This window comes from Carlito syrichta, unplaced genomic scaffold (genome assembly GCF_000164805.1).
Source record: "Carlito syrichta isolate Samal-C Ts95f unplaced genomic scaffold, Tarsius_syrichta-2.0.1 Scaffold309823, whole genome shotgun sequence".
NCBI classification, from domain to species: Eukaryota; Metazoa; Chordata; class Mammalia; order Primates; family Tarsiidae; genus Carlito; species Carlito syrichta.
The window spans coordinates 407,936-434,316 of NW_007253919.1; the positions used below are offsets into that span (position 1 = coordinate 407,936).

Genomic DNA, 26,381 nt, shown 5'->3' on the forward strand with positions numbered 1-26,381 from the left:
AGAAAGGCTGGAAATACAAAATACATGTTCACTCTGCCAGGTGAACTGAAAAGTCTATAGAGGCTTAAACATCATTTCAGCCCAATAAACATTTGCTGATTCAGGAACACATAAAACAGAGCTGCTGCAGAGTACTTTTAAAGCATCATGTTTCAAACTCTAATTTCATATTTTAGAGAAGCAATAAAACACAACTGAAGTCAGAACCAAGGTCATTAGTGAGATGCCATTTTAGCAGAGAGCTACTTCAGTCAAATATAGATTGCTCCATGTTCCGGATTCCATCTACATTACACAAAACAGATACAGTGTTCTGGGAGAGGGCTTTCCCTGCCTCTGATTTAGCAACCGGAAAAGCTCAGGCATGTCCAACTTGAAGGAAGAAGGCGGATCAATATGAAGGGTCCTGACATTTTGAAAACTTTTCCTTCTCATTTAAACTGGTGATAGTCCGGTGGGTTTCTGATCCAGCATCCAAACGCCTGCTTCCGTAGTGTGCTCCAGGCTTCCTGGTAAGCAGATGCAGCCTCTTTGTACTCCTGGTAGGTATCCAGCTTACGCACCCTAATGTGCACAACACCAACAAAAACACAGGTTCTCACTGAACAGTTCACCCATGGGGCTAACCAGACTCCTGAGCAAGCAGGTGACATTTATAATGAGAGACTTTGGACAGAAGAATTTTAGTAAGCTTTCATGACAGCTGATCATATAAATTGGACCATTCTTTTCATATCCAACTAAAACAGAATCAAGAAGCCAGAAGTAAAAAGCACTCATGGTACCTAACATTGCATGAGGAATGTAATTCCCTGTAAGCCTGGCTGTTGAAACTGCTGGCTATCACTTGAAACCAGTTTTATTTAATAGATTCTGAAATACGCTGCTATGGACTCTAAGACTAGTTTTACCAACACCATCACTTGGTTGCTCCCTAAGAGTTTACTAATGTCAAAGAGCTTTCTTGATGAACAATATGTAACATTTATCTTTTTAAAATAAAACCTTGGCCGGGTGAAGTGGCTCATGTCTATAATTCCAGCACTTTGGGAGGCCAAGGTGAGAGGATTGCCTGAGCCCATGCATTCGAGACCAGCCTGAAAAACTTGGTGAGACCTCATCTCTACAATAAATCAAAAAATTATCTGGGCATGGTGGCACGTGCCTGTAGTTCCAGCTACTTGGAAGGCTGAGGTGGAAGTATTGCCTGAGCCTAGCAGGTTGTGGCTGCGGTGGCCATGAGCATGCCACTGCACTCCAGCCTGGGCAACAGAGTGAGACTCCAACTCAAAAATAAAAAAAAATAGCCAGGCCCGGTGGCTCAGCCTGTAATCCCGCGGCTTTGGGAGGCTGAGGTGAGTGGATTGCCCGAGCCCGCGGGTTCGAGATCCGCCTGGGCAGGCGAGACCTCATCTCTACAATAAATCAAAAAATTAGCTGGGCGTGGTAGCGCGCACCTGTAATTCCAGCTACTCGGAAGGCTGAGGCGGAGGATTGCCGGAGCCCAGCAGGCGAGGCTGTGGTCCAGTCTGGGCGACAGTGAGACTCCAACTCAAAAAATAAAAATAAAAATAAAATAAAATAAAAAATAAAAAAATAAAACCTCTAGCCCTCTCTGTTCTTTTTTTTTTTTAATCAATATTTTTTATTATGATATTGTGGGGTATAGTTAAGGTGGGTTATAGTTAAGGTTAGGTATACAAATATGCTTCGTTCAGCCACCCTTTGTTCTTTATACATACTAGAAACCAGCCAGTCTGTGTGTATGCCTCAAACTGCAATTCTTGTATCCCACATAAAACATTAAATTTAGAGATTCATCTTTACATTTTCACTCTGACTTCAACATTTTTCTGGAGCAACTCTGTGTCTTTTGCAGGGAATTCAATAGAAAGTAACATGAATTAAAACAGGTAAGAATGAACAGAATGCTAGTTTCGTATGGCCCTGATGGAATCAGATAAAACAAGAGTAACGATTTACTTTTTTGACTTCAAAGTTTCTAAGGGTCTATAACTTCTACCAAAGAAGACTTCTCAGCTGTGTGTTTCTTAACCAACAAAGACTTTTCATCTTATCCATATTTTCCTACATATTGCCAACACCCCTTTCCAGATCCCTTAGCCATCTCTGAGTGCTGAAGAATAGCTGACAGGATGAGTAATCTTGTAATACTTACACTCAGCCAAAAGATTTCTTCTGACAAAGACTCTTCTTTGACCTAACCTGAGTCAATCTCCTGAGTCCTCTTTTTGATTAGGCTGATCTTGGATTGTCCTTGGCCCACTTAGTCCAGTTTTAGCAAGAATCCTGCTGAGTCAGTTTAGCAAAAAGATCCCAGCCCCTTGGTGTCTGATCATCCTCAATGTCTAACCAAATTCCTCACTGCCACCCCTCATAACTTATCACCCTGGCCTGCCTTCAGCAAGCATTCCCTTGAGTGGGTCTAGCAAGAATCCTCCAGCCTTGATGTTTCTTCTTAGTGATTTTCCCCCCACTGACCCCTACCCTGCTCCTTGGCTACATATCTCCGCTAGGATTTGGAGTTCAGCCCAGTCTCCTTCCCCTACTGTAAAACTTCTCCTGAATAAAGTCTTCTTTACCATCTTTGACAAGTGTCTGAATAATTTTTCTTTAACATTTCTGGAGCTCACATATCTTAGCCACAGAACAGATGCTTATCAAATAAAAATAACAACTACCAAGAGCCATGTATAGTGGTGTGTGCCTGTAGTCCCAGCTACAGGAGTTCAAGTCCAGTGTGGGCAACATAGTGAGACACTGTCTCTATTTAAAAAAAAAAGAAAGAAAGAAAGAAAGAAGGCTGGGCATGGTGGCTTATGCCTGTAATCCCAGCACTTTGGGAGGCTGAGGCAAGAGGATTGTCTGAGCCCAGGGTATGAGCAACTTGGCGAGATCTCGTCTCTACAATAAATTAAAAAATATATTTGAAAAATTAGTTGGGTGTCATGGTGCAGGATGCCTGTAGTCCCAGTTACTTGGAAGACTGAGGCAGAAGGATCTCCTGAGCCCAGAAGTCCGAGGCTGCAGTGGGTGACAGAGTAAGACTTAGACTAAAAAAAAAGCCAGGCTCAGTGGTTCAGCCTATAATCCCAGCACTTTGGGAGGCTGAGGTGAGTGGATTGACTGAGCCCACGGGTTTGACCAGCTGAGGCAACTTGGAGAGAGTTCATCTCTACAATAAAAAAAAATTAGCCAGGTATGATAGCATGAGCCTGTAGTTCTGGCTACTTGGGAGGCTGAGTCTTTCCAGACTGCTGGAGCCCAGGAGGTTGACTCTGGGGTGGCCGTGAGTGTGCCACTGCACTCCAGCCTGGGTGACAGAGTGAGACTCCAACTCAAAAAAAAAAAAAAGCAGCTGTCAGTTATCAAAACCCTACTACAAATCAGGCCCTGGTTCAAATGCTTTACATGCAACATTTCCCTTAATTTTCTCAGCTATCTCAAGACATAGTTAATGTAAACTAGTCCCATCTTATAGTTGAAGAAACTGAGACTCATGTCTTAACGATTCAGTTTCATGCTGTTTCTACAGTTTTGTTCCTTCCAAGATCTGAGGAGACCCAAGTCGTTTCTCAGTTCATCTCAGCACAGAGAAAAGTTGCTTCTAGCAGCAAACGTTGATTTCAGTTGCTTGAGCAATTTCCAAAAGCTTTTTGTTGTTTAAGGTGTGGGATCTATATATGTGACAATGTTAAATTTTACTTGAGTCTCATGCTTCTGGAAAACAGGTATAGTTAGGAAATCTCCACTTTGGGAGGCTGAGGTGAGTGGACTGCCTGTTCAAGACTCTCCTGGGCAACTTGGAGAGACCTCATCTCTACAATAAATCAAAAATTAGCTGGGCATGGTAGCACATGCCTATAGTTCCAGCTACTTGGAAGGCTGAGGTGTAAGGATCGCTGGAGCCCAGTAGGTCGAGGCTGCAGTGACTGGGAGCGGCCACTGCACTCCAGTCTGGGTGACAGAATAAGACTCCAACTCAAAAAAAAAACAAAAACAAAAAGAAATCTCCCTCTTATTCTTTTGTGCTATGGGAAATGGCTTACAGCAAAAAACAGTCCTTCTATTTATGACTTAGGTAAGACTCATGGATGCCCTGTTAACAAGACCAGACAAAGACCCTCCAAACTCCTCTTGTCTCATAATGATCAGCTAAACCATTTGTATCCACTGACCAATCTCTACAAAATACCTGCTAATATGACCAAGCATTAGTTACATTCCTCTACTTCCTGTACACCCTGGGACTTTGGGCCACCCTCAGTCTGAGCCAACATCTCCTTCTGAGAATTGGCAGACACAAAGAAAGAAGTTCCCCGCTCCATTGTTCCATCATGACACCTACTCATTCCACTCCCCTATTCCTGGTTTCTCCTAATTTTGTTTCCCCCTCCCTATAAAAGAACATTCCAGGCTGGGCGCGGTGGCTCACACCTGTAATCCCAGCACTTTGGGAGGTGGAAGTGAGAGGATTGCCTGAGCCTAGGAGTTCGAGACCAGCCTGGACAACTTGGCGAGACCTTGTCTCTACAATAAATCAAAAAATTAGCAGCTGGGCTCGGTGGCTCAGCCTGTAATCCCGCGCCTTTGGGAGGCTGAGGTGAGTGGATTGCCTGAGCCCGCGGGTTCAAGACCCACCTGGGCAACTTGGCAAGACCTCATCTCTACAATAAATCAAAAAATTAGCTGGGCATGGTAGCGTGCGCCTGTAGTTCTAGCTACTCGGGAGGCTGAGGCGGAAGGATCACTGGAGCCTAGCAGGTCGAGGCTGCGGTGGCCGGGAGCATGCCATTGCCCTCCAGCCTGGGCCTCAGAGTGAGACTCCAACTCAAAAAAAAAATTAGCAAGGTATGGTGGCATGCACCTGTAGTTCCAGCTACTTGGAAGGCTGAGGCATAAGGATCACCTAAGCCCAGAAGGTCAAGGCTGTGGTGGCCATGAGTGTGCCACTGCACTCTAGCCTAGGTGACAGAATGACACTTCTACTCAAAAAAAAAAAAGAGAAGTATTTCCTTACTTAAATTCCGATTTGTTTTATTTGACATATAGAATACATGGAAACCCACCCAGTTCCAGTTTGGTTTGTTTTTCCAGACAAACAAGCAAACCACTGACTAGAGGGCATCAATACTGCCTTCAGTACGCATGTTATAACAAGTGGCTAGCCTCCTTATTCAGGAGTTTCTAGCTTCTCTTTAGCTTCCCCAAGGTCATATAATAAAAAATCTGGTTGGTCTTTGTTACTAGTTCCTGGGAGGGAGCCTGTAAACCCTTGGAGATTCCCAAGTAATAGAAATGTCTTTTTTATTCATGATGGGCCCTTCTGACCATACACAAGTTTATGCTTAGCCAGATGACTCATGGTGGGCCCCATGACAGTTTCAGAATGGTGATGGTCATGCGAGAAAGATCAAAGATTAGAGAAATGGGGCTTTTAAGTCACCTTATATCAATCTAACCTCATGAGATAAGAGGGAATTGGAGACTGAATCATTGGCCACATGTGACTGAATTCAATCAACCATGCTATGTAATAAAGCTCCAATAAAAACTTTGGACACTAATGCTTGAGTGAGACTACTGCTCGGTGATAGGCAGTGACGTGCTGGAAGGATGATGTGTCCTGAGGATGTGCAATGTGTCTCTCCTCATCTGTATTCTTTTATTTTTTTTAGTCAAAGTCTCACTCTGTCGCCCAGGCTGGAGTGCAGTGGCTCACTCAGAGCAAAAACAGCCTCAACCTGCTGGGTCAGGTGACCCTTCTGCTTCAGCCTTCCAAGTAGCTGGAACTACAGGCATAAGCCAACAATGGCTGGCTAATTTTTTATTTATTGTAGACATGAGGTCTTGCCATGTTGCCTGGGCTGGCCTTGAACCTGAGGGCTCAGGCAATCCACTTAGCATCGGCCTGCAAAATGCTGGAGTTACAGGCTGAGCCACCGAGACCGGCCAGGGGCAACATTCTTAACAGAATATATTCCTCTCCAATAAGTTACATTTCCACAATGCTCTCCATTGGGAGGTAGAATCAAGGGCGGGCCTGGAAGGGACCAAGCCCCAGTTCTAACCTTAGTCTTTTATAACTCTGCACCACCAAACCACCCATCCTCTGCCATTTAGATCACACATATATCTGCAATATGAAGTGCCCATTGGTTTGCTGAATCACCACTCCTGTCAACACTTCCTGCCATTCATGAGCCAGAATCAAAACAGAAGTCTTTCTAAATATGAAAAAACATGGGGTCAGTAGCATCACCTGAGGGAGTCTGGTAACTTGTCCTCTGCAATACTGCTTAGCAGCTTCTGGAATGATCTAAAGAGTTCCACTTTGCTGATTCGAGATCTGTTTGGAAAAAGAAGGCAAAGATGATTGTTTACTATGTATCAGGCCCCTACCAAAGATATCAGGCTTCACATGGTGTTTACGCTTGACTGTCCCATCCCCCATTATTACCTGTACTTGGCAAGGAAAAATTCTAGACCTGGATGTCTGATCAGGGTGAGATTACAAAAATGAATCTGAGCCGGGCTCAGGGGCTCAGCCTGTAATCCCGCGCTTTGGGAGGCTTGAAGTGAGTGGACTGCGTGAGCCCGCGGATTCGAGACCCGCCTGGGCAACTTGGCAAGACCTCATCTCTACAATAAATCAAAAAATTAGCCGGGAGTGGTAGCGTGTGCCCGTAGTTCCAGCTACTTGGAAGGCTGAGGTGGAAGGATCGCCTGAGCCCAGCAGGTCGAGACTGCAGTGGCTGGGAGTGGCCACCGCACTCCAGTCTGAGTGACAGAGTGACTCCAACTCAAAAAAAAAAAAACAAAACCAAACAAACAAAAAATGAATCTCAAGAAATGTAATCAGTTAGGCGTGGTGACTCAAGCCTGTAATCCCAGCACTTTGGGAGGACGAGGTAAGGGGACTGACTGCCTTAGCCCACAGGTTTGAGACCAGCCTAGGCAACTTGGCGAGATCTCATGTCTACAATAAATAAAAAAAATTAGCTGGGCATGGTAGCATGCACCTGTAGTTCTGACTACTTGGAAGGCAGAGGTGGAAGGAAGGATCCCTGGAGCCCAGCAGGTTGATGCTGGGGTGGCTGTGAGCGTGCCACTGCACTCTAGCCTGGGCTATGAAGTGAGACTCCAACTCCAAAAAAAAAAGAAGCCGGGCTCGGTGGCTCAGCCTATAATCCCACGCTTTGGGAGGCTGAGGTGAGTGGACTGCCTGAGCCTGCAGGTTTGAGACCCGCCAGGGCAACCTGGCGAAACCTTAACTCTACAATAAATCAAAAAATTAGCCAGGTGTGGTACCGCGTGTCTGTAGTTCCAGCTACTCGGAAGCCCAGCAGGTAGAGGCTGCGGTGGCCAGGAGCGGTCACTGCACTGCAGTCTGGGTGACAGAGTGAGACTCCAACTCAAAAAAAAAAAAAAAAGAGAAAGAAAGAAATGTAATCAGCTGTGGAATCATTAAAGTGACAAATTCAAATGAGTACACTGAAGTGCATTGCTCCAGGATATCTGTAAGATACTTTCAACTATCTCCTTTCAAGGGAGCTGGCCTCTATGGATAATATTGTTTATAAGAAATGGAAAGCTTTGTTTCAGAGACTTCAATGCTGGTCCCTGCATTAACTGTAGTCATAAAGTCCACTTAGATGAGCTGACTGAGGCAGAATCTCCAGACTCTCCCTAGGGGCACTATGCGGCTTTGCTCCTGAACATCAAACTTCGGGATGGAGGTCATGGCTTGGAATACTCAAGGAAGTGAGTGTCGATTCTTTTTTTTTTTTTGAGTTGGAGTCTCACTTTGTCGCCCAGACTGGAGTGCAGTGGCCACTCCCGGCCACTGCAGCCTCGACCTGCTGGGGTCCGGCAATCCTTCCGCTCAGCCTTCCAAGTAGCTGGAACTACAGGCGTGTGCTACCACGCCCGGCTAATTTTTTGATTTATTGTAGAGATGGAGGTCTTGCCAAGTTGCCCAGGCAGGTCTCGAACCCATGGGCTCAGGCAATTTGCTCACCTCGGCCTCCCAAGGCACGGGATTACAGGCTGAGCCACTGAGCCTGGAGTGTTGATTCTTTAGACAGCCATCTAGGCCTTCTTAGTTTCTGCTCCTTCATGCTAGAGGTGGCCTTGATTGTATGTGCTGCCTTTCTTTCCCTCATGTACAAAATTCATGAACTGCATCTAGAAGTTAAGAAATACTGTGTGTACTAGCAATGTGCAATCTTATCTTTATACAATCATAACCCTGCTTTATCCCAGTAAACTGTACCCTCCACTTGAACACAGTGGCCATAACTTGTACATGTGAAATAGGAAATTGCATAGTCTAACAAAAATCTCCCTACCTGGCTGGGACCTGGCCTATTTCAGCAATCACTGCTTAAAGGGCAACGCTGAGCCTTACCAGCTGCTCTCCCTAGGCCTCAGCTGTGCTGGAGTGGCTGAAGGCACTCAGGGATAAGAAGCTGCTTTAACATGAAAACAAAGCGAAAAGCTAATGGAACTCCCATGAACAGATTAAAGAAGAAAAATAATATAACTGAAGAAACTATGCAGAAAAAAGCATTTGGTAGAATTCAACATCCTTTGAATGATTCGGTACTTAAATTCATAAATGTTATCTACAAAAAAACCTACAGTACGAGACCAGCCTGGACAACTTGGTGAGACAACATCTCTACAATAAATCAAAAAATACACCAGGCATAGTAGCACGTGCCCGTAGTTCCAGCTACTTGGAAGGCTGAGGTGGAAGGATTGCCTAAGCCCAGCAGGTTAAGGCTGCAGTGGTCGTGAGTGTGCCACTACACTCCAGCCTGGGTGACAGAGTGAGACTCCTACTCAAAAAAAAAAAACAAAAAACAAAAACCTTATAGTTAATGTATGTCCTTAAAATCAGGAATAAGACAAGAGTACTTGCTATCACTGCTTTTATTCAACATTATATAGAAGGTTCTGGCCAGTAAGACAAGAAAAAAGACATAAGAATTGAAAAACAAAAATCAAGTCATTATTTGCAGATGACTGTGATATAGTCAGTTCTAGGCAACACAGACAAGAAATAAAAGGAAAGGAGGATTGAAAAGGAAAAAGTGCCACAGATGACCACTGAACAACTTGGGTTTGAACTGTAGGTTTTCTTTTGCCTCTGCCACCCCTCACACAGCAAGACCAAACCCTCTCCTTCCTCCTCCTCAGCCTACTCATCGTGCCGATGACAAAGATAAAGACCTTTATGATGATTTATTTCTACTTAATGAATATATTTTCTCTTCTTTATGATTTTCTTAACATTTCTTTTCTCTAGTTTACTGTAAGAATATATAAATAACACATATACGAAATATACAGAAGGTACCCAAAAAATTATACACATTTGAAGAAAGGACAAAACTATTAAAATTGTAATACTCAATATATACCGATAACAAAAGATGAATACAAGCCACATCTGACTTCTGCAATTATAAGAGGTGCTCAAAGTGGTGTTACCATCAGCATTCAGACACTTCTGATGAAAGCAAACCAAAATACATAGGTAACATCTCTAAAAATGTGTACACATTTTTTTGGCACCCCCAGTATGCTAATCTACTGTTTATGTTATCAGTAAGGCTTCTAGACAACAGTAGGCTACTAGTAGTTAAGTTTTTGGAAAGCCAAAAGTTACACATGGATTTTTGACTGTGCAAGGGGCTGGTGCCCCTAATCTCCACATTGTTTAGGAGTCAATTATACTTATAGAAGATGATCTATATTAAAAATTCTAAAAGACTTCAGGAACAAAAATTAATTGAAATAGTAAAAACCAGAAAATGAGATAAAAAGAAACTGCTGAAAATAGCATCTGTGTTGGCCAGGCACAGTGGCTCACACCTGTAATCCCAGCACTTTGGGAGGCAGAGACGAAAGGATTGCCAAAGCCCAGTGGTTTGAGACCAACCTTGGCAACTTGGCGAGACCTCGTCTCTACAATAAATACATTTTTAAAAATTAGCCAGTTGTGGTGGTGTGTGCCTGTACTTCTGGTTACTTGGAAGGTTGAGGTAGAAGCATCATCTGAGCCCAGCAGGTTGAGGCTACGGTGAGCATAAGTGTGCCACTGCACTCCAGCCTGGGCAACAGAGTAAGACTCCACCTCCAAAAAAAAAAAAAGAAAGAAAAAACCAGCATCTGTGGTAGCCAACCTCCAAGATGGTACCCAGTGATTTTTGCCTTCTGATATTCATGCCTCTGTGCAATCTCCTCTTATACTGAATAGGGCTTACCTGAATTGAATAACTATTAAAATATTGCAGATAGACTGTGGCTTTTGAAGCTAGGTCATAAAAGACACTCTGACTTCTGTCTTGCTCTCTTGGATCATTTGTTTTGGGATGCTACCCACCATATTGTGAAGATGAACACTCTAACAGCCTTCTGAGAGGTCCTTGTTATGACCTCTTGACAACAGCTTCTCACCCATGAGAGGGAGTCATTTTTGGATTGGATGCTCCAGCTCCAGTCAAGCCTTCAGATGACTGCAGCCCTGGCAGACATAATGGACTACAGTTTCATAAATCCCTGAGCCAGAATGACCTAGCTAACCTACTTTTAAATTCCAGATGCATATAAACTGTGTGAAATAATAAATGTCTGGTATTTTAAGCTGCTATTTTGGGGGTAATTTGTCACATAGGAAAAAATAACTAATACACATTCAAGGAATAAACCTAATATAAGATGTAACAGATTTATATAAACAAAATTATAAAAGTATTGAAATATGAGGGGGACCCAAAAAACTCCAGAATTACTTTTTGGAGGGTGGGCCTCTGTAGTATAGGTTTCCCAGCTAAGTAAGTGTTCTAGGAACTCATCAGCATCAGTGTACCAGCTAGCATTGTTGTAAGAGGCTGCATTCAGCTTCAGTGAATTTTTTTTTTTAAGATTCTTTCAATGCATTTGTCCTTTTCATGATGGATGATTTATGAGCACACCTGTCCACACTGCACTGAGTTTTCAGCAGTTTTTGAACAAACATGGCATGACACCCATGGCCTACCCTCCCTATTCATCCGATCTCACCCCAAGCAACCTCTTTTTTTTGTTCCCCTGAATTAAAAAGATCCTCAAAGGGTAATGTTTTGCCAATATGGAAGAGGGTGAAACAATAAATGGCAAAAGCACTAAAAGGCATCAAAACTGGTAAGTTCAAAAACTGGTTGGAGCAGTGGAAAATGTCTGGATAGATGTATTGCATCAAACAGAGTACTTTGAAGGTGTATGAAGTATAAACATGTAAGAATAAATACACAATTTTTAATAGATTTCAGGCTTTTTTGGGTTCCCCCCAGTATATGCAATAAGATCTAATAAGAATACTCAAAACTACCATTTATGGGTGGGATTGGCAGTTGAGGGAAACTGCCGGGGGAGAAGGGGGCACAACTCATCAACAAGGGTACCTGCATAATGAACATTTGTATACCTGACCCTGAACTGTACCCCACATATTTAAAATAAAAAATTTAATTAAAAAATAAAAAATAATAAACAAAACAAAAAAAACTCTATCAATTATAAATCTAAGACACAACTGCCAGTTTGGCAACAGAGTTATAAAGATACCATATTTCTGGTTTGGAAGACAATACTGAAAGATGCCAATTTTCCTCAAATTGATCTTTAGATGTAAAGGTCCAAGAACAGCCAAGACACTCTTGAAAGACATGGCAGGGGAACTGAAATTATCTTATTATAAAGCTAGGGTTAAGAGTGTGGTTTTGGTACCAGAATAAATAGAACAACAGGACAGAACAGAATGTCCAGAAACAGACTCAAACAGACTCACACACATATATAGTTTCTAATTTGACATGTGTTCACTTAAAACATGTTGATTCCAATAAAATGTGTGTAGTTTCTTTTTCCATAAAGGATAGAAAATGGGGCCGGACATGGTGGCTGTAATCCCAACACTTTGGGAGGCCAAGGTTAGAGGACTATCTGACCCCAGGAATTCAAGACTAGCCTGGGCAACATAGTGAGACCTTGTCTCTACAAAAAAATTTTAAAAATTAGCTGGGTGTTGTGACACACACCTGTACTCCCAGCTACTCAGGAGACTGAGGTAGAAGGATTGCCTGAGCCCAGGTCAAGGTTGCGGTGAGTCATGATCGCTCCACTGCATCCCAGTCTGGGAAAAAAAGAACAGAAAATAAGACTGTCTGGCAGGGAGTTTGTAATGCATATAGAAGTCTTTAATATATAACCATGTATTGGGTCTTTGTGGGTACACAGGAAGATGTTAGACAAATGAAACCCGTGTAGCTCAAACAGTTCACTTTTTTTTCCACCTAATTAATAAGATGACCTGGTAGAACTGAATTAATGTATCTATCTATGGGTAAAAACCATTAATAAAAACCTGTAGTTAAAGCTATCACTAAGTAAAAACTGCCAGTTTGAAACACCAATCCCCTAGAACCGAAACTTAAACTACAAAACTAGATATTGGATAAGTGTTTATATAATTATACTAATTAAATGTAGTGAAACTAATTACTACTCAGAAAATTATTACTTGAGCAAAGTAATCTGCTAAATATTAGTGAAAATATAACCAAAGGGTGGTCACCAAAGACAACTATAATGTTAAGTCTTTTATTCATCTAATAGCTTTATGGTAAGTGTGAATATCATTATTATTTATTTGTATTGACTAATAAAACAATTAAGTTACTTTTAGTCAAGATTTTCAGCTTTAAGAAACATTGTGACTCATGCATTCACTGAGACCCCAACCAGCTACATTAACCAAACACCACAAGGACTGGCCAGAAGCATCTGTACGTGCACCTTTCCTTCATGAACTTCAGGTTTTGACACTATTCTCCAGGAAATGAACCAGGGCACTGGAGAGAGCAGTAACAGATGGTCCTGGAACATCTCTTACAGGTCAAAGAAGCGGGCTCCCTGGCAGAGTTGAACATACAAAAGGAGAGAGCAAATACTCTTTATAGCTAATAGAAACACATAACTATGAGAAATGCTGGTAGTTCATGGTCCTCAAAAAGGGAGTTTAGAATTTATATTTTCAAATAGCTAGCTCTCTCTCTATATAGACTGATTTTATCATGATGAAAACAAATATTATTAAGTATACCCAAGAAAAATGAAAACATATGGTTACCCAAAAACTTGTACGTGAATGCTCATAGCATCACTATTCACAATATCCAAAAAGTGAAACAACCCAAATGTACATCCATTAATAAACAAAATGTGGTATATTGGGCCGGGCACAGTGGCTCACGCTTGTAATTTCATCACTTGGGAGGTTGAGGCTAGTGGCTTTCCTGAGCCTGCAAGTTCGAGACCAGCCTGGACAACAGGGCGAGCCCTCATCTCTACAGTGAATAATAACAAAAAAAAAAATTAGCCAGGTGTGGTGGCACACGCCTGTAGTTCTAGCTACTTGGAAAGCTGAGGTGGAAGGATCACTTGAGCTCAGCAGGTCAAAGCTACAATGGCCACAAATGTGCCACTGCACTCCAGCCAGGGTGAGAGTGACATTTCAACTCAAAAAAAAAAAAGTGGCGTATCTATACACTGGAATATTATTCAAGCCATAAAAAAGTAATGGAATACTGACCCATGCTACATCATGGGTGTACCTTCAAAACACTATACTAAGTGAAAGAAGCCAGATACAAAAGGTCAGATACAGTATAAATCCAATTATATGAAATGCCCAGAATACACAAACCCATAGAGACTGAAAGTAAATTAGTGGTTCCCAGGGGCTGGGGAGAGGTGGGAGTGGAAGTGACTGCTAATAGGTACAGGTGTTCTTTTTGGAGAGATAAAACGTTCTGGAATTAGTGGGAAGGTGTGAGTCCACAGCCACCAGCTCTTCCTGCCCCAACATGCTGTACCTTGCCTGAAGGGTTCCAACTGTCTTCTTTGTTGTTCCCTGTGGAAAGCCATTGGCAGTAACATCCAATGGCTGCTCAGGCACTGCACACCAGCTGATGGCTATTGAAAGATAAAACTCTAGGGTTAAAACTGTAGTTTCCTGTGAATGCCAGAAGTATTTTAATAAAAACATTTCTCTGAGTTGACAGACCCATGAGAGTAGATATGATGTCGCAGACAGTGACTGCTACTTGGATACTTGGCTTCCTACAATAGTATAAAGTGGTTCATAATTCATCATTATAATAGCTAACAATCATTGAGCATTCATTATACACAGAGTAAATGCATTAAACAGAATTTCTCACTTAATCTTAAAGCCCTGAAAATTATATTCTTCTAATCTGAAGATAAACTGAGGCCGAGTAAGGATAAGTAACACACAGAACACAGATCTGATCCAGTGTGGGTGTCTCCAAAGCCCACACTATTGACTACTTCAGTGGTAAACTGCCTTTCTAGGCTGGGAAGATGCAGACCCTCTCAGGCCACTGTTAGGGGAGAAGTTACTCCAGGGCAAATCTACCCTGGATCTCTTACCTGCCCCACAAGGAACAAGACGGCCAGGGCTGTCAGCTCTTTTTGCCTGCACCGCGCAGCGGCTCTGTTCAAATAGCAAATCTGACTGCTGTATTTTCAGTTCTTGAACTCCAAAGCCTTTAGGTAAAGCTGAGACATTCTGACACCTATATGTAAGGGAAAATGCATTCAGTTTAGGTGTATGCTTAAAGAAAAACAGTATTTAGTCAGGCACAGTGGCTTATGCCTGTAATTCCAGTACTTTGGGAGGTGGAGGTGAGAGGACTGCCTGAGTCTAGGGGTTCAAGACCAGTCTGGGCAACACAGTGAGACCTTGTCTCTACAATGAATCAAAAAAATTAGCTGAGAAATGATGGTGTGCACCTATAGTCCCAGCTACTTGGGAGGGTGAGGTGAAAGGATTGCCTGAGCCCAACAGGTAAAGGCCAGAGTAGCCGTGATTGTGCCACTGCATTCCAGCCTGGGTGACAGAGTGAAACCCCAACTCAAAAAAAGAAAAAGAAAAACAGTATTTAGGACCACATCATCACCCCTGAGCCTTAGTGGGACTCAAAGGCCTAAGAAGGCATATGGATTTATTTATTGGGGCAGGGGACAAGAGACTATGTCAGAATACAACCTAGATCACAAGAACCTTATGGATGGAGGAAGAACCTTCCCATTACTCTGAAGAAATGACTAAAAATCAAGTCAATACTCTTTAGTGACATTGGTAACACCAAATTCCATTCCTAATATAGGCTTTGGGAAACTCAGAAACTTTATGCAGAAACATTAACTTGTTGGCACCTGCTTCTTAGTAAATCCTTCAAACACACCAGAAGCCAAAATTATCCTATAATATAAAAGTTTCATTTTTTTCTCTTGTATCTTTTGCACTAACTAGATACCAACATGATGCTGGTCTAGAACTGAGCATATAGCAACTTTAAGTCCCATGACAGAGAAAACACAGAAAGCATCCTGGGCACAGTGCCTTGGCCTGTCTTTTTTTTTTTTTTTTAAACATCTTTATAGGGAAGTAGACATACCATGACATTTACCCATTTAAAGTGTATAATTCAATGTTTTTTTAGCATATTCACAGAATTGCCCAACCATCACAATATAATTTCAGGACATTTTCATCACCCCAAAAAGAAACTTTGCACTTAGTAGTCACTCTCCAGTCCCTTTTCCAGCCATCGACAACCACTAAGCTACTATCTTCATGGATTTACCTATTCTGAATATTTCACAAAAGTGAAATCATACAATATGTAAATTCTTTCCCTTAGCTTATTCTTAAGGTTCAATTATGTTGTAGCATGTATCAATACTTCAGTCCTTTTTACAACTGAATCATATTCCATTGCATGGAAAGATCACGTTTTGTTTACCCATTCATCCGCTGATGGATATGTGTCTCATTCTGGGGCCCTTATGAATAATGCTGCTATGAATATTTGTGTACAAGTTTTTGTGTGGATATATGTTTCCATTTCTCTTGGGTTCTACCTAGCAGTAGAACTGCTGGGTCATCTTGGGGCTGCACATCTGACATGGGCCCACAGTGCTTGCCTGGCCATGGCTTCACCCTGCCCTCATTTAGAACATTAATTGGGTTTGGCTGCCTCCCTTAAAAGACCACACTGAGTGAGCATCCTTTGCCTTTTACCTTTTGAAAAATTAAAACTAATGTTTAGGGTTTTTAATAATAACATAATAGCAAAATATGTACACAGTAGAAAACTTAAAAAGTATAGTAATAACAGAAAAACAACCCATAATACTTTTAACAACAAAAAATTACTTAATATCTAACTGTTGGGCATTTCAGGTGTTTCTTTTTTAAAAAATTACTTTACACAAAGCTAAATGTTTGAATACTTTCTTGGACACATTTCTAGAAGTGGAAGTGCAGGACCAAAAGATATGGTGTTTTTTTTATTTTTTTTAGTTGGAGTCTCACTCTGCCACCCAGGCTGGAGTGCAGAGGCAAGCTCACGGCCACCACAGCCTTGACCTGCTGGGTTCAGGCGATCTCTCCACTTCAGCCTTCCAATTAGCTGGAACTACAGGCACGTGCCACCATGCCCAGCTAATTTTTTGATTTATTGTAGACACGAGATCTCGCCAACTTGCCCAGGCTGGTCTCAAACTTGTGGGCTCAGGCAATCCTCTCGCTTCTGCCTCCCACAGTGCTGGGATTACAGGCGTAAGGCACTGTGCCTGGTGGTATGAAGATTTTTAAGGTTCTGTGGATATGCTCTCAGACTACCTCTGGGAATGACCATTCCATCTGAGCCCTCCCTCCCTGCCCTCTCACCTCCCAAGCAGGGCTCTCTGCATGGCTTGCTGGCTATATGGGCACTTTCCAATGATCACAGCTGACAAGTAGATGGGCTCTTCAAGGAAGTGCATCAATAGTGCCCCTTGGCATCCGAGGACATTCCACCGGGCTATCTTGTCACTGCAGGACATAGAGTGAGTCCTGTCTCCCCGGCCTGGCTTCACACGGAGCAGCCCTACCTGGTGATATGCAGCACCAGGCTTCCCTGAGTCTCCAACTTCTCCAGGCACACACTTGGCTCCAGTTCTATGAACATCTATCACTTTGGCACCACCAGAGGCTATTCTGGTGTCAGCAAACAGTCCCTCTACAGTGAGATCAGAGCTGCTGACACCTGGTAGGACTGGGCCACTTTCCTGCTTGCCAAAACCCTGATGGTAAGCTGCACTGTTGGTGACCTCCCTGGCTGGAGTTCCAAGCTCAAGCCTCATCTTTTTGGTTACAGGACTGTTGAAGTCTTCACATTTCCTTTCATTTTCAAGAGTTTCCAAGTTACCACTGGGTTCTCCTAATGGGTTGTTGGCCCAATCTCTGCTGACAGGAGAGCAAGGCTGATCTTCAAACTCAAGCATCGGAATGATAGAGGCATCCCCACCTGCGGGAGAATAAACTCCTTAAACAAGTGGTTCTCAAGGTGAGGTCCCTGGACCCAGCATCTCCTGGGAATCTATAGACATGCAAACTCGTGAAACTCACAGTAGACCTGCTAAATCAGAAACTTTGAAGGTAAAGTCTAGCAGTCTTTGTTTTTAACAAGTTCTCCAGGTGATTCTGATGCAAGCTCTGGTTTTAGAACTCCTGGGTTAATAAAGATCAATCTATTCTCCCAGCTGATCTGTAAGAGCACATACCCAAATTTCCCAAATAAGAATCCTATGTTGCCTAGAATGGTTTCCAACTCCTAGGTTTTTGAGTGCCTCCCAAGTGTTAGGATTATAGACATGAGCCACCGCACCCAGCCAAAAACCCTAGTTGACCAGGGTTTCTCAATCACTTCACTAATGACACACTGGATCAGATAATTCTTTGCTATTGGGGCTGTTCTGTACATTATAGAATATTTAGCAGTATACTCGGTCTCCACCCACTAGATTCCAATAGCACCTCCCAGTCTGACAATGAAAAATGTCTCCAGATGTTGCCAAATGTCTCCCAGGGAGCAAAGCTTTCCCTAGTTGAGAACCACTGGTTTAAAATGAGCAAGGTTTCCCAAGTGCATCTTGTGGAATTCTATTCCATAAGATGCCTTGTGGCCGGGCACGGTGGCTCAAGTCTATAATCCCAGCACTCTGGGAGGCGGAGGCGAGGACTGCCTGAGCTCAAGGGTTCAAGATCAGCCTGTGCAACATGGCAAGACTTCATCTCTACAACAAATCGAAAAATTAGCTGGTGTGATGGCACATGCCTGTGGTTCTAGTTACTTGGAAGGCTGAGGTAGAAGGACCACTTGAGCCCAGTAGGTAGAGGCTGTGGTGGCCGTGAGTGTGCCCCTGCACTCCAGCCTGGGTGAGAGTGAGACTCCAACTCAAAAAAAAAAAAAAAAAAAAAGATGCTTTGTAAAACAAAAGTGGGTAATTTATTTCATAATTAAATTTGGCAAACATTGCTCAAAATGTCCAAATGGTAGATAGTTTATGATGCACAGATCCACAGTAAAGACTCTACAGTAAATTACACAGTCTAAACTGGTGTTTCCAAAATTTCCAGTGGCTTAGATATTTCTGATCTATTCTGTGCTTATAGGGTACCAAAGAAAACCAGAGATCAGTAAAAAGCACAGCTATCCCTTGAGGAGGGAGCTGTTTCTTCAAACATTAACCTAATATGTGTTGCTTTCTAAAGTGTGTAAATAATACATCTCTAATCTTTAAAACCTAAGAGTGGGAAAGCAGGAGATATAGAAGTGAAAATGTTGCCAGATAGGCTGGCTGGTTGACTTCCAGAAACCTCACAAGGTGACAGCGACTTTGGAGAATTCACCAGGGTACACCTCCCACTCTGCAGACTCAGAGATTTGATCTGGACAGAATGCCCGGACGTGAGAGGCTGACTCATACTAATAAAACTCACAAGTAGGAGTCTGAAGTAGCTAACCCAGCCACCAAATTATTCATTAGTAATGAGAAGTAAATGCCAAGGGAGCCAGAGAGTCACATTCTCTAGGTAGTGTTCTTTCTGCAGACAAACCACGGGGCCATCACATTTTAAAAGATTACCAGTGACATTTCCAGAAGATTTTAAGATGATCAAAGGGTTACCAACTTTTTATTATTCCATCAAGTAAGATCTTTAAAAATCATAACTACCATCATTAAAAAAAATCTCATAACCTTTAAATTGAAAAACTTTTGTTTTGAAAACCTTACTACAGTCTCCATTTTCCTCGTTTTTTTCAGGGCCTCTTCTCATTGAGTAGCATCTATCTGGAAAACACTGATTTATGTAGTTTGATTGGTTATTAGGCTATCTGATCTCCGGATACATCTGTCTCTACACTAAGGTATGTCTGCCAGTGGGATCATTCAGGCACTGGCTACTCAGTGTGGTCAACGGACAAGCACCACTGGCATCCCCTGGAAGTTGGTTAGAAATGCAGAACCTCAGGCCTCACTCCAGACCTAATGAATCTGAATCTGCATTTTAATAAGATCCCTAGGTGTTTCATATGCATATTATAATTTGAGAAACACTAACTAGGAAACATCCTCTCATCCTTGGACCAGAATACCCATTACTAAGAATAGGGCATGGATGAGCACTGCCTACCACTACTGGTCATTTTTCTGGTCTTCAACTCTCAGTCAACTCTTTTCCTCACTCTTTTTTTTTTTTGAGTTGGAGTCTCACTCTGTCACCCAGGCTGGAGTGCAGTGGCATGCTCACGGCCACCTCAGTGTCAACCTCCTGGGCTTAGACGATCCTTCCACCTCAGCCTTCCAAGTAGTTAGGACTACAGGCATGTGCCACCATGCCTGGTTAGTTTTTTGATTTATTGTAGAGATGAGGTCTCGCCAAGTTGTCTAGGCTGGTCTCGAACCAGTGGGTTCAGGCAATCCTCTCAACTCGGCCTCCCAAAATGCTGGGATCATAGGCGTGAGCCACAGCGCCCAGTCTTGTTTTCTTAAGCTGTATCAATATTTTCAACATGAGTTACAATCTAATCTTGACAGCTATTGTTTCTTTATAGTGATTACCTATCTCTGCACTAATTGCTTATGTTTGGTGTTTTGTGTTTTTTTAAATTTTTATTTTGTAGAGATGGTGTCTTGCTATGTTGCCCATACTCATCTTGAATACCTGGCTTCAAGTAGTCCTCCAGTCTTGGCCTCCCAAAGTGCTGGGATTATGGGCATAAGCCACCATGCTAGGCCTGGATGTGTCAAAGTTTAATACACAAAGGACAATCTTGTATCTTTATTTCAAAGTTTTTAGAGTGAGGAAATTTTACTGCCATCCTGAGTTGTTGCCTACAAAAGGTAGAAACTATTTTCAAGTTTTGAGAAAGAAAAACAGAGGACAGAAATTACCCCTTACTGGTCAGGCATGGTGGCTCACGCCTATAAGCCCAGCACTTTGGGAGGTGAGGGGATTGTCTGAGCCCATGGGTTTGAGACCAGCTGAGCAACTTGGCGAGACCTCATCTCTACAATAAATAAAAAAATTAGCTGGGTATGGTGGCACATACCTGTAGTTCCAGTTACTTGGAAGGCTAAGGCAGAAGGACTGCCTGAACCCAGCAGGTCAAGGTTGCTATGGCCGTGAGCATGCCACTGCACTCCAGCCTGGGCAAGAGTGAGAATCTGACTCAAAAAAAAAAAAAAAAAATTACCCCTTAGGCTAGGTCTAGTCTTTCTGCCTCATGCAACCACAGCACCTGAACATCCCCTTATAACTCATCATAATTTGACTTGCTACAATTGTTTACATTCCCTACAAGACTCTATGAGGGTAAGTAATGTGCTAGTCTCACACACTTCTGTATACCCAGTATGACATATTATGCCTGACAAACAGTAGAGAATATTTGTTCAAAGAATGAATGAAATGAGCTTCAGGACAAGTTACTATAGGAAACTTGGATTTCCAAGTCCCATTGTTGGCTGCACATCTTGTGGGATTTCAGCCTTAAATTCCTAACCCTGATTCAGAGAACTGAATAGGATGAGTGAGACTGCACCTCCACCCCAACTTCTGCCCTCTCCTTAATAGAGAAGTGACTAGGTACACTGGTCTGTCATACAGAGGCACTGTTACCAGTTGTAGCTACACTTCAGTGAGAAGTGCTTTTGTTGGGAAACATATCTTGGATAAGACAAACGTAAGTAAGCAGTTGATGTAACATTAATAGAAAGGCTTGAATATACTTACAGGGTGTATGACTGGAGAAAAATACAAAAAACAGGTCTGGTCTGAGTTTCCATAGCCCTCTTTGAGTTCCTGGGACAAAGATACTATCCTCTTTCAAGACGACTGCCAATTGGAGCTGATGGAGAAGGTACCTAAGAGTTGCAAGATGTTATTAGAATGAATAACCAATCTCTGTAGTAAATGGAAAGTCTCTGGCTGTGTGATTACTAAGAAAATGTTACTGTAGACTAATGGGGCTGGTGGTGACCTGGAATGATAAGAATCATCTAGACCAGTGATTCTCAAAGTTTAGTCCCTGCATCAGCAATGTCACCTAGGAGTTTGTTAGAAATCCAATTTCAGCTGGGCGCAGTGGCTCAGAACTGTAATCCCAGCTACTTGATAATCTATAAATCAGTGATTCTCAACTGGGGGACATTTTGCACCCCAGGGGACATTTGGCAATGTTTTGAATGATTACCTATCCTATCTTGAGGTTCACTTGAGCCCAGGAGTTCGAGGCTGCAGTGAACTATGATTGCACCACTATACTCCAGACTAGGTGACAGAGTGAGACCCTGTCTCTTTAAAAAAAGAAAGCAAGCCTGGTGCAGTGGCTCACACCTGTAATCCCAGCACTTTGTGAAGAGGAGGTGAGAGGACTGCCTGAGCCCATGAGTTCAAGACCAACCTTGGCAACATGGAGACCTCGTCTCTACAATAAACCAAAAAATTAGCAGGGCATGGTGGCACATTCCTGTAGTTCCAGCTACTTGGAAGGGTGAGGCAGAAGGATCGCAGCAAGTTGAAGCTGCGGCCATGAGCGTGCCACTGCCCTCCAGCTCGGGTGACAGAGTGAGTCTCCGACTCAAAATAAATACATAAATAAATAAATAAAATAAATCCAATTTCTCAGGCTCCATCCTGGATCTGCTGAATAAGAATCTCTGGAAGTAGGTCCAGTAACCTGGGTTTAGCACGCCCTCCAGATGATTCTGATGCACACTCAAGTTTGAGAATCACTAATTTAGACCACAGTGCTATTCAAAGTGTAGTTCACAGATGGATATAATTTGTACTACCTGGGAGTTTACTAGAAATGCAAATTCTGGGGCCCCACCCAACACCTGCTGGATTAAATCTCCGGGGTTGTGACTTTACCTTTGGAAACTCCTTCTGGCTATGACCTCAGCATGGCTATCATTGAGGACATCACCTGTGGCAAAGAGGGGACATCAAGTGAAGACACATGGAAGCTGGAGCGGCCCTGGTTTCTAGAAGCAGCAGTCCCTCTAGCACCCAGGATGGCCACGGAGCTCCTGAAGGGCTTTGCCAGAAGGTGTCACAATCGTGAATGACAATGCTTTTGTTATGAGATTGATTCTCACTCTGTCGCCCAGGCTGGAGTGCAGTGGCATGATCAAGGCTCACTGCATCCTCGACTTCCTGGGCTTAAGTGATCCTCCTACCTCAGTCTCCCGAGTATCAGGGACTACAGGTGCAAGCCACCAAGCCTAGCTAATTTTTTTGTAGATATGAAGTCTCGCTATGTTGCCCAGGCTGGTCTTGAACTCCTGGTCTCAAGCAATCCTCCTGCTTCAGCCTCCCAAAGTGCTAAGATTATAGGTGTGAGCCACTGTATCCATTACAATGCATTTATATCAGGGTTTCTCAACTCAGCACTGTAGATGTTTTAGGCTAGAAAACTATTGTGATAGTCTATCCTGTAAATTGTTGGTTGTTTACCAGCATTCCTGGCCTCTACCAGGAGATACTCGTAGCATCCCCTACCCCAGCTGTGACAACCAAATATGTCTCAAACATTGCCAAATGTCCCCTGGGGTGTAAAGTCTTCCCCACTTGAGAATCACTGACTTATAGAAAAATCTTTATATGGGGGACAGAGGTCCAGATCCTTTGTATCCTGAATACTTGTGCTTATGGTGATACACTTCTATCCAACTGAATCCACAGTGGTCCCAGAACAGCAAGGCTTGGAGAATGAGGAAAATAAACTCAAAGAGTAGCCTGCTCGTGGGAAGGATGCAGAGATCAAGATCCCAGATCTCTGAGGGACTTCCATATTCTTGCTGAGGCCCATTTAATTCAAGATCTTTCTGGGGCTTCACAAGCCACTCAAGCTTTATCCTGTACCTGCTGTAGAGCCTCAAAGCCTTCCAGATGCAATGTAGAATAGCCAAGCCCAGGGAACCTGTGGTTTGAGTATGAAAATACTGGCTAAGCCGGGCTCAGTGGCTCAGCCTGTAATCCCACCCCTTGGGAGGCTAAGGTGAGTGGATTGCCTGAGCCTGTGGGTTCGAGGCCCGCCTGGGCAACTTGGCGAGACCTCATCTCTACAATAAATCACAAAATGAACCGGGCATGGTAGCGCATGCCTGTAGTTCCAGCTACTTGGAAGGCTGAGGCAGAAGGATCACTGGAGCCCAGCAGGTCGAGGCTGCGGTGGCTGGGAGTGGCCACTGCACTTCAGACTGGGTGACAGAGTGAGACTCCAACTCGAAAAAAAAAGAAAATACTGGCTAGCTTTGTTTACTCAGAAGGCATGGTCCTGGCGGCTTTGCTTTGATGGTGGATTTCTATCCTTTAAGTGAGTACTGTCCTTTTAACTGCAGCCACAGTAATAGGAAACAAAAGGTCAGCAACCTCAACTGATGCAGCCCCTTTTCCTCACAAAGAGAATAAAGGTTAACACTGATTTTCTTTTATTTTTATTTTTTGAGTTGGAGTCTCATTTGTCACCCAGGCTGGAGGGCAGGGGCATGCTCAGGTCACCGCAGCCTCAACCTGGCAGACTCAGGCGATGCTTTGACCTCAGTCTTACAAGTAGCTGGAACTACAGGCACACACTACCATGCCCAGCTATTTTTGATTTATTGCAGAGAGGAGGTCTCACCAAGTTGCCCAGGCTGATCTGGAACCCCTGGGCTCAGGTAGTCCTCTCACTTTGGCCTCCCAAAGTGTGGGGATTACAGGCTTGAGCCACCATGCCCAGCCAACACTGGTTTTCAAAGCTAAATTTTTTCTTAGATTCCCAACCGTGCTTACCACTCTTCCTCATTTTGGACTGTCCTATGCATTTTGTTCCCGTTCCCATGGAGACAACTTCTTTTGTCACTGAGGGGAAAAAACAAATCATGAAATTGAGGGCTCAAAGGCTGAATGCTCCCCAGTGCTCAAGTCTAATCACTCTGCACATTCCTCCAGGAGATTACCACACGCCCAATCAACCTGAATTCCACAGTTCCAGCATCGTGGTCTCTCGCCGCAGAAATACTGTGGAGGGCAAGGGCATATGCCTAACATTGTCATTTACACCCTGCCACAACAGTCCCTGCATGGTAAAGCAATGTATATCCTACCACCCCTGACAGGCAGGAGGAGTGTTCTAATGAAAAAGCATCTCACCTTGCACTAGCTTATCGGGAGTGTCACAGGTCTGGTCAGCTGGAGATTTTATCTTCACCACAGCAGCCAATAATGTCCACTCACGATTTGGTTCAGGCTTCCCCTGCTTGGGCAGCCTGGTCCCATAGTGCTCATAGCACAGCTGAGCAATCTCCTCTGCAGTCCACATGGTCTGAGCTGGTGCTGAGACCCTGGTCAAAACCCACAACTGTCAGAAGTACAGAAGGGAGAACCAGGGCCTCCACAGTCCTTCAAAGGGAGGCCAACTGTGTTCAAACTGAGGTTCTTCTATCTGGAACTCTGTGGATCATTTTCTCCTACTACCTCCCTGCCTCCTTGCCATCTGTAATGAAAGATCTAAGAAGCTCCAAATTCCACCAACCTCAGAAGACACCCTGTTTCTTCAAGTATTTTTTATTTTTTTTTAAGTATTTTTTAAAAAAGTTAGATATCTGATACATTTCTAATGAATCTGAGTCCACTACTCAACACAGAAGCGCATCAAAGTATCACTACTCCAATTTTCATTTGGAAATAGCACGTAAAGTGTTGTAGATCTCAGCCTGCTTTGGGCAGACCCTCACTGTACAAGGTTTATCCTTCTGGACAGATGTTCTTTTCTGGGCTTTTTATTTTTCTCTTCATTCCCCCACAGCAGAGTTCTTCTCTACTTCCTTCTATAGAGTAAGTCCCAACTGAGAGGTTTCTCAGCAGTCAGGTGTTCTCACAAAAGTTTGGACTTTAGTGGGCATGGTGGCTCAAATCTGTAAATCCTAGCACTTTGGGAGGCAGAAGCAAGAGGAATGAGTGAGTCCAGGGGTTGGAGACCTCATTTCTACAATAAATCAAAAAATTAGCCAGGCATGGTAGCCCACCTGTAGTTCCAGCTACTTGGAAGGCTGAGGCAGAAGGATCACCTGAGCCCGGAGGGCCAAGGCTGCGGTGATCCTGAGCGTGGCACTGCACTCCAACCTAGGCAACAGAGTGAACTCTTACTCAAAAAAAAAAAAAAAAAGTTTTTGTCTTTGCCACAAATTAATTGTGTGATACTGAACAGATTAACTTTCCTGTGTTTCCTCATCTGTTAAAATAAAGATAATAATATTACTTATTGTGAAGATTAAACAATGCTTATAAAAAGCTAAAATGTAGAGCATAATTCATGTCTTTTTTTTTGAGTTGGAGTCTCACTGTCTCCCAGGCTGGAGTGCAGTGGCACGCTCCCGGCCACCGCAGCCTCAACCTGCTGGGCTCAGGCAACCCTTCTGCCTCAGCCTTCCAACTAGCTGAAACTACAGGCATGCGCCACCATGCCCAGCTATAATTAATGTCGACTGTGATTAATATTACAAGAAACAATGTTGCACAGTATAGCAATGTATCATTCCACCATCTCTGACAGGGAAAAGGAATATTCGAAGGAGAAAAAGTCTCCCCTTGTATGATTTTCCTGGCTAATTTCCCTTGAGCTACTTGGCAGTGGAGGGGGTGGGGGGAGGAAAGGGGAAAGAACTGAAATGGGCATATAAAACCATGAATAAAAACCCATTTAGCAGAACAGACCTGAAAGAGGACTAGGATACTTTGCTGGAAATTCTCCCCCTCTTGGTTCTATTGATGCTCATTAGAAACATCCTGACCTCATTTCGACTCAATTATGCAACAAGCTTCTTAGTGGAAGATGAGGTCATATGGTGACCATATAGCTAAGCATTGCAAAACGAAAACAAAAAACAAGTCTTCCTAAGCC

At 43.2% G+C, this 26,381-nt stretch overlaps 1 protein-coding gene across 2 annotated transcripts; it reads right to left on the reverse strand.

Moving 5' to 3' along the window:
- Positions 1 to 209: 209 nt before the first annotated feature.
- On the reverse strand, positions 210 to 24,816 carry ADAT1 (adenosine deaminase, tRNA specific 1). Of its 2 annotated transcripts, XM_008067917.1 has the most exons (9): positions 24,632 to 24,816; positions 24,272 to 24,340; positions 22,367 to 22,421; positions 21,227 to 21,357; positions 16,835 to 17,453; positions 14,527 to 14,672; positions 13,947 to 14,046; positions 6,284 to 6,370; positions 210 to 564 (listed from the first exon to the last, which is right to left on the reverse strand). In XM_008067917.1, the coding sequence occupies exons 1-9, from the start codon at positions 24,798 to 24,800 to the stop codon at positions 432 to 434; spliced, it is 1,509 nt and encodes a 502-aa protein (XP_008066108.1). In that variant the 5' UTR covers positions 24,801 to 24,816; the 3' UTR covers positions 210 to 431. The 2 variants fall into 2 exon arrangements, with proteins under 2 accessions (XP_008066108.1, XP_021573184.1); XM_021717509.1 differs by lacking the exons at positions 13,947 to 14,046; positions 14,527 to 14,672 and having other exon boundaries at positions 432 to 564.
- Between the last annotated feature and the right edge of the window lie 1,565 nt (positions 24,817 to 26,381).

Bases quoted from the DNA above. Each gene is read 5' to 3' on its own strand.
- ADAT1 (XM_008067917.1), bottom strand. From the start codon at position 24,800: ATGTGGACTGCAGAGGAGATTGCTCAGCTGTGCTATGAGCACTATGGG. The intron at 22,422-24,271 runs GTAAGCACGGTT...TCTTTGCCACAG, and splicing joins GTCCAAAATGAGGAAGAGTG to GTGATGTCCTCAATGATAGC. The intron at 17,454-21,226 runs GTAAGTATATTC...ATTCTCCCGCAG, and splicing joins TTTCTCCAGTCATACACCCT to GTGGGGATGCCTCTATCATT.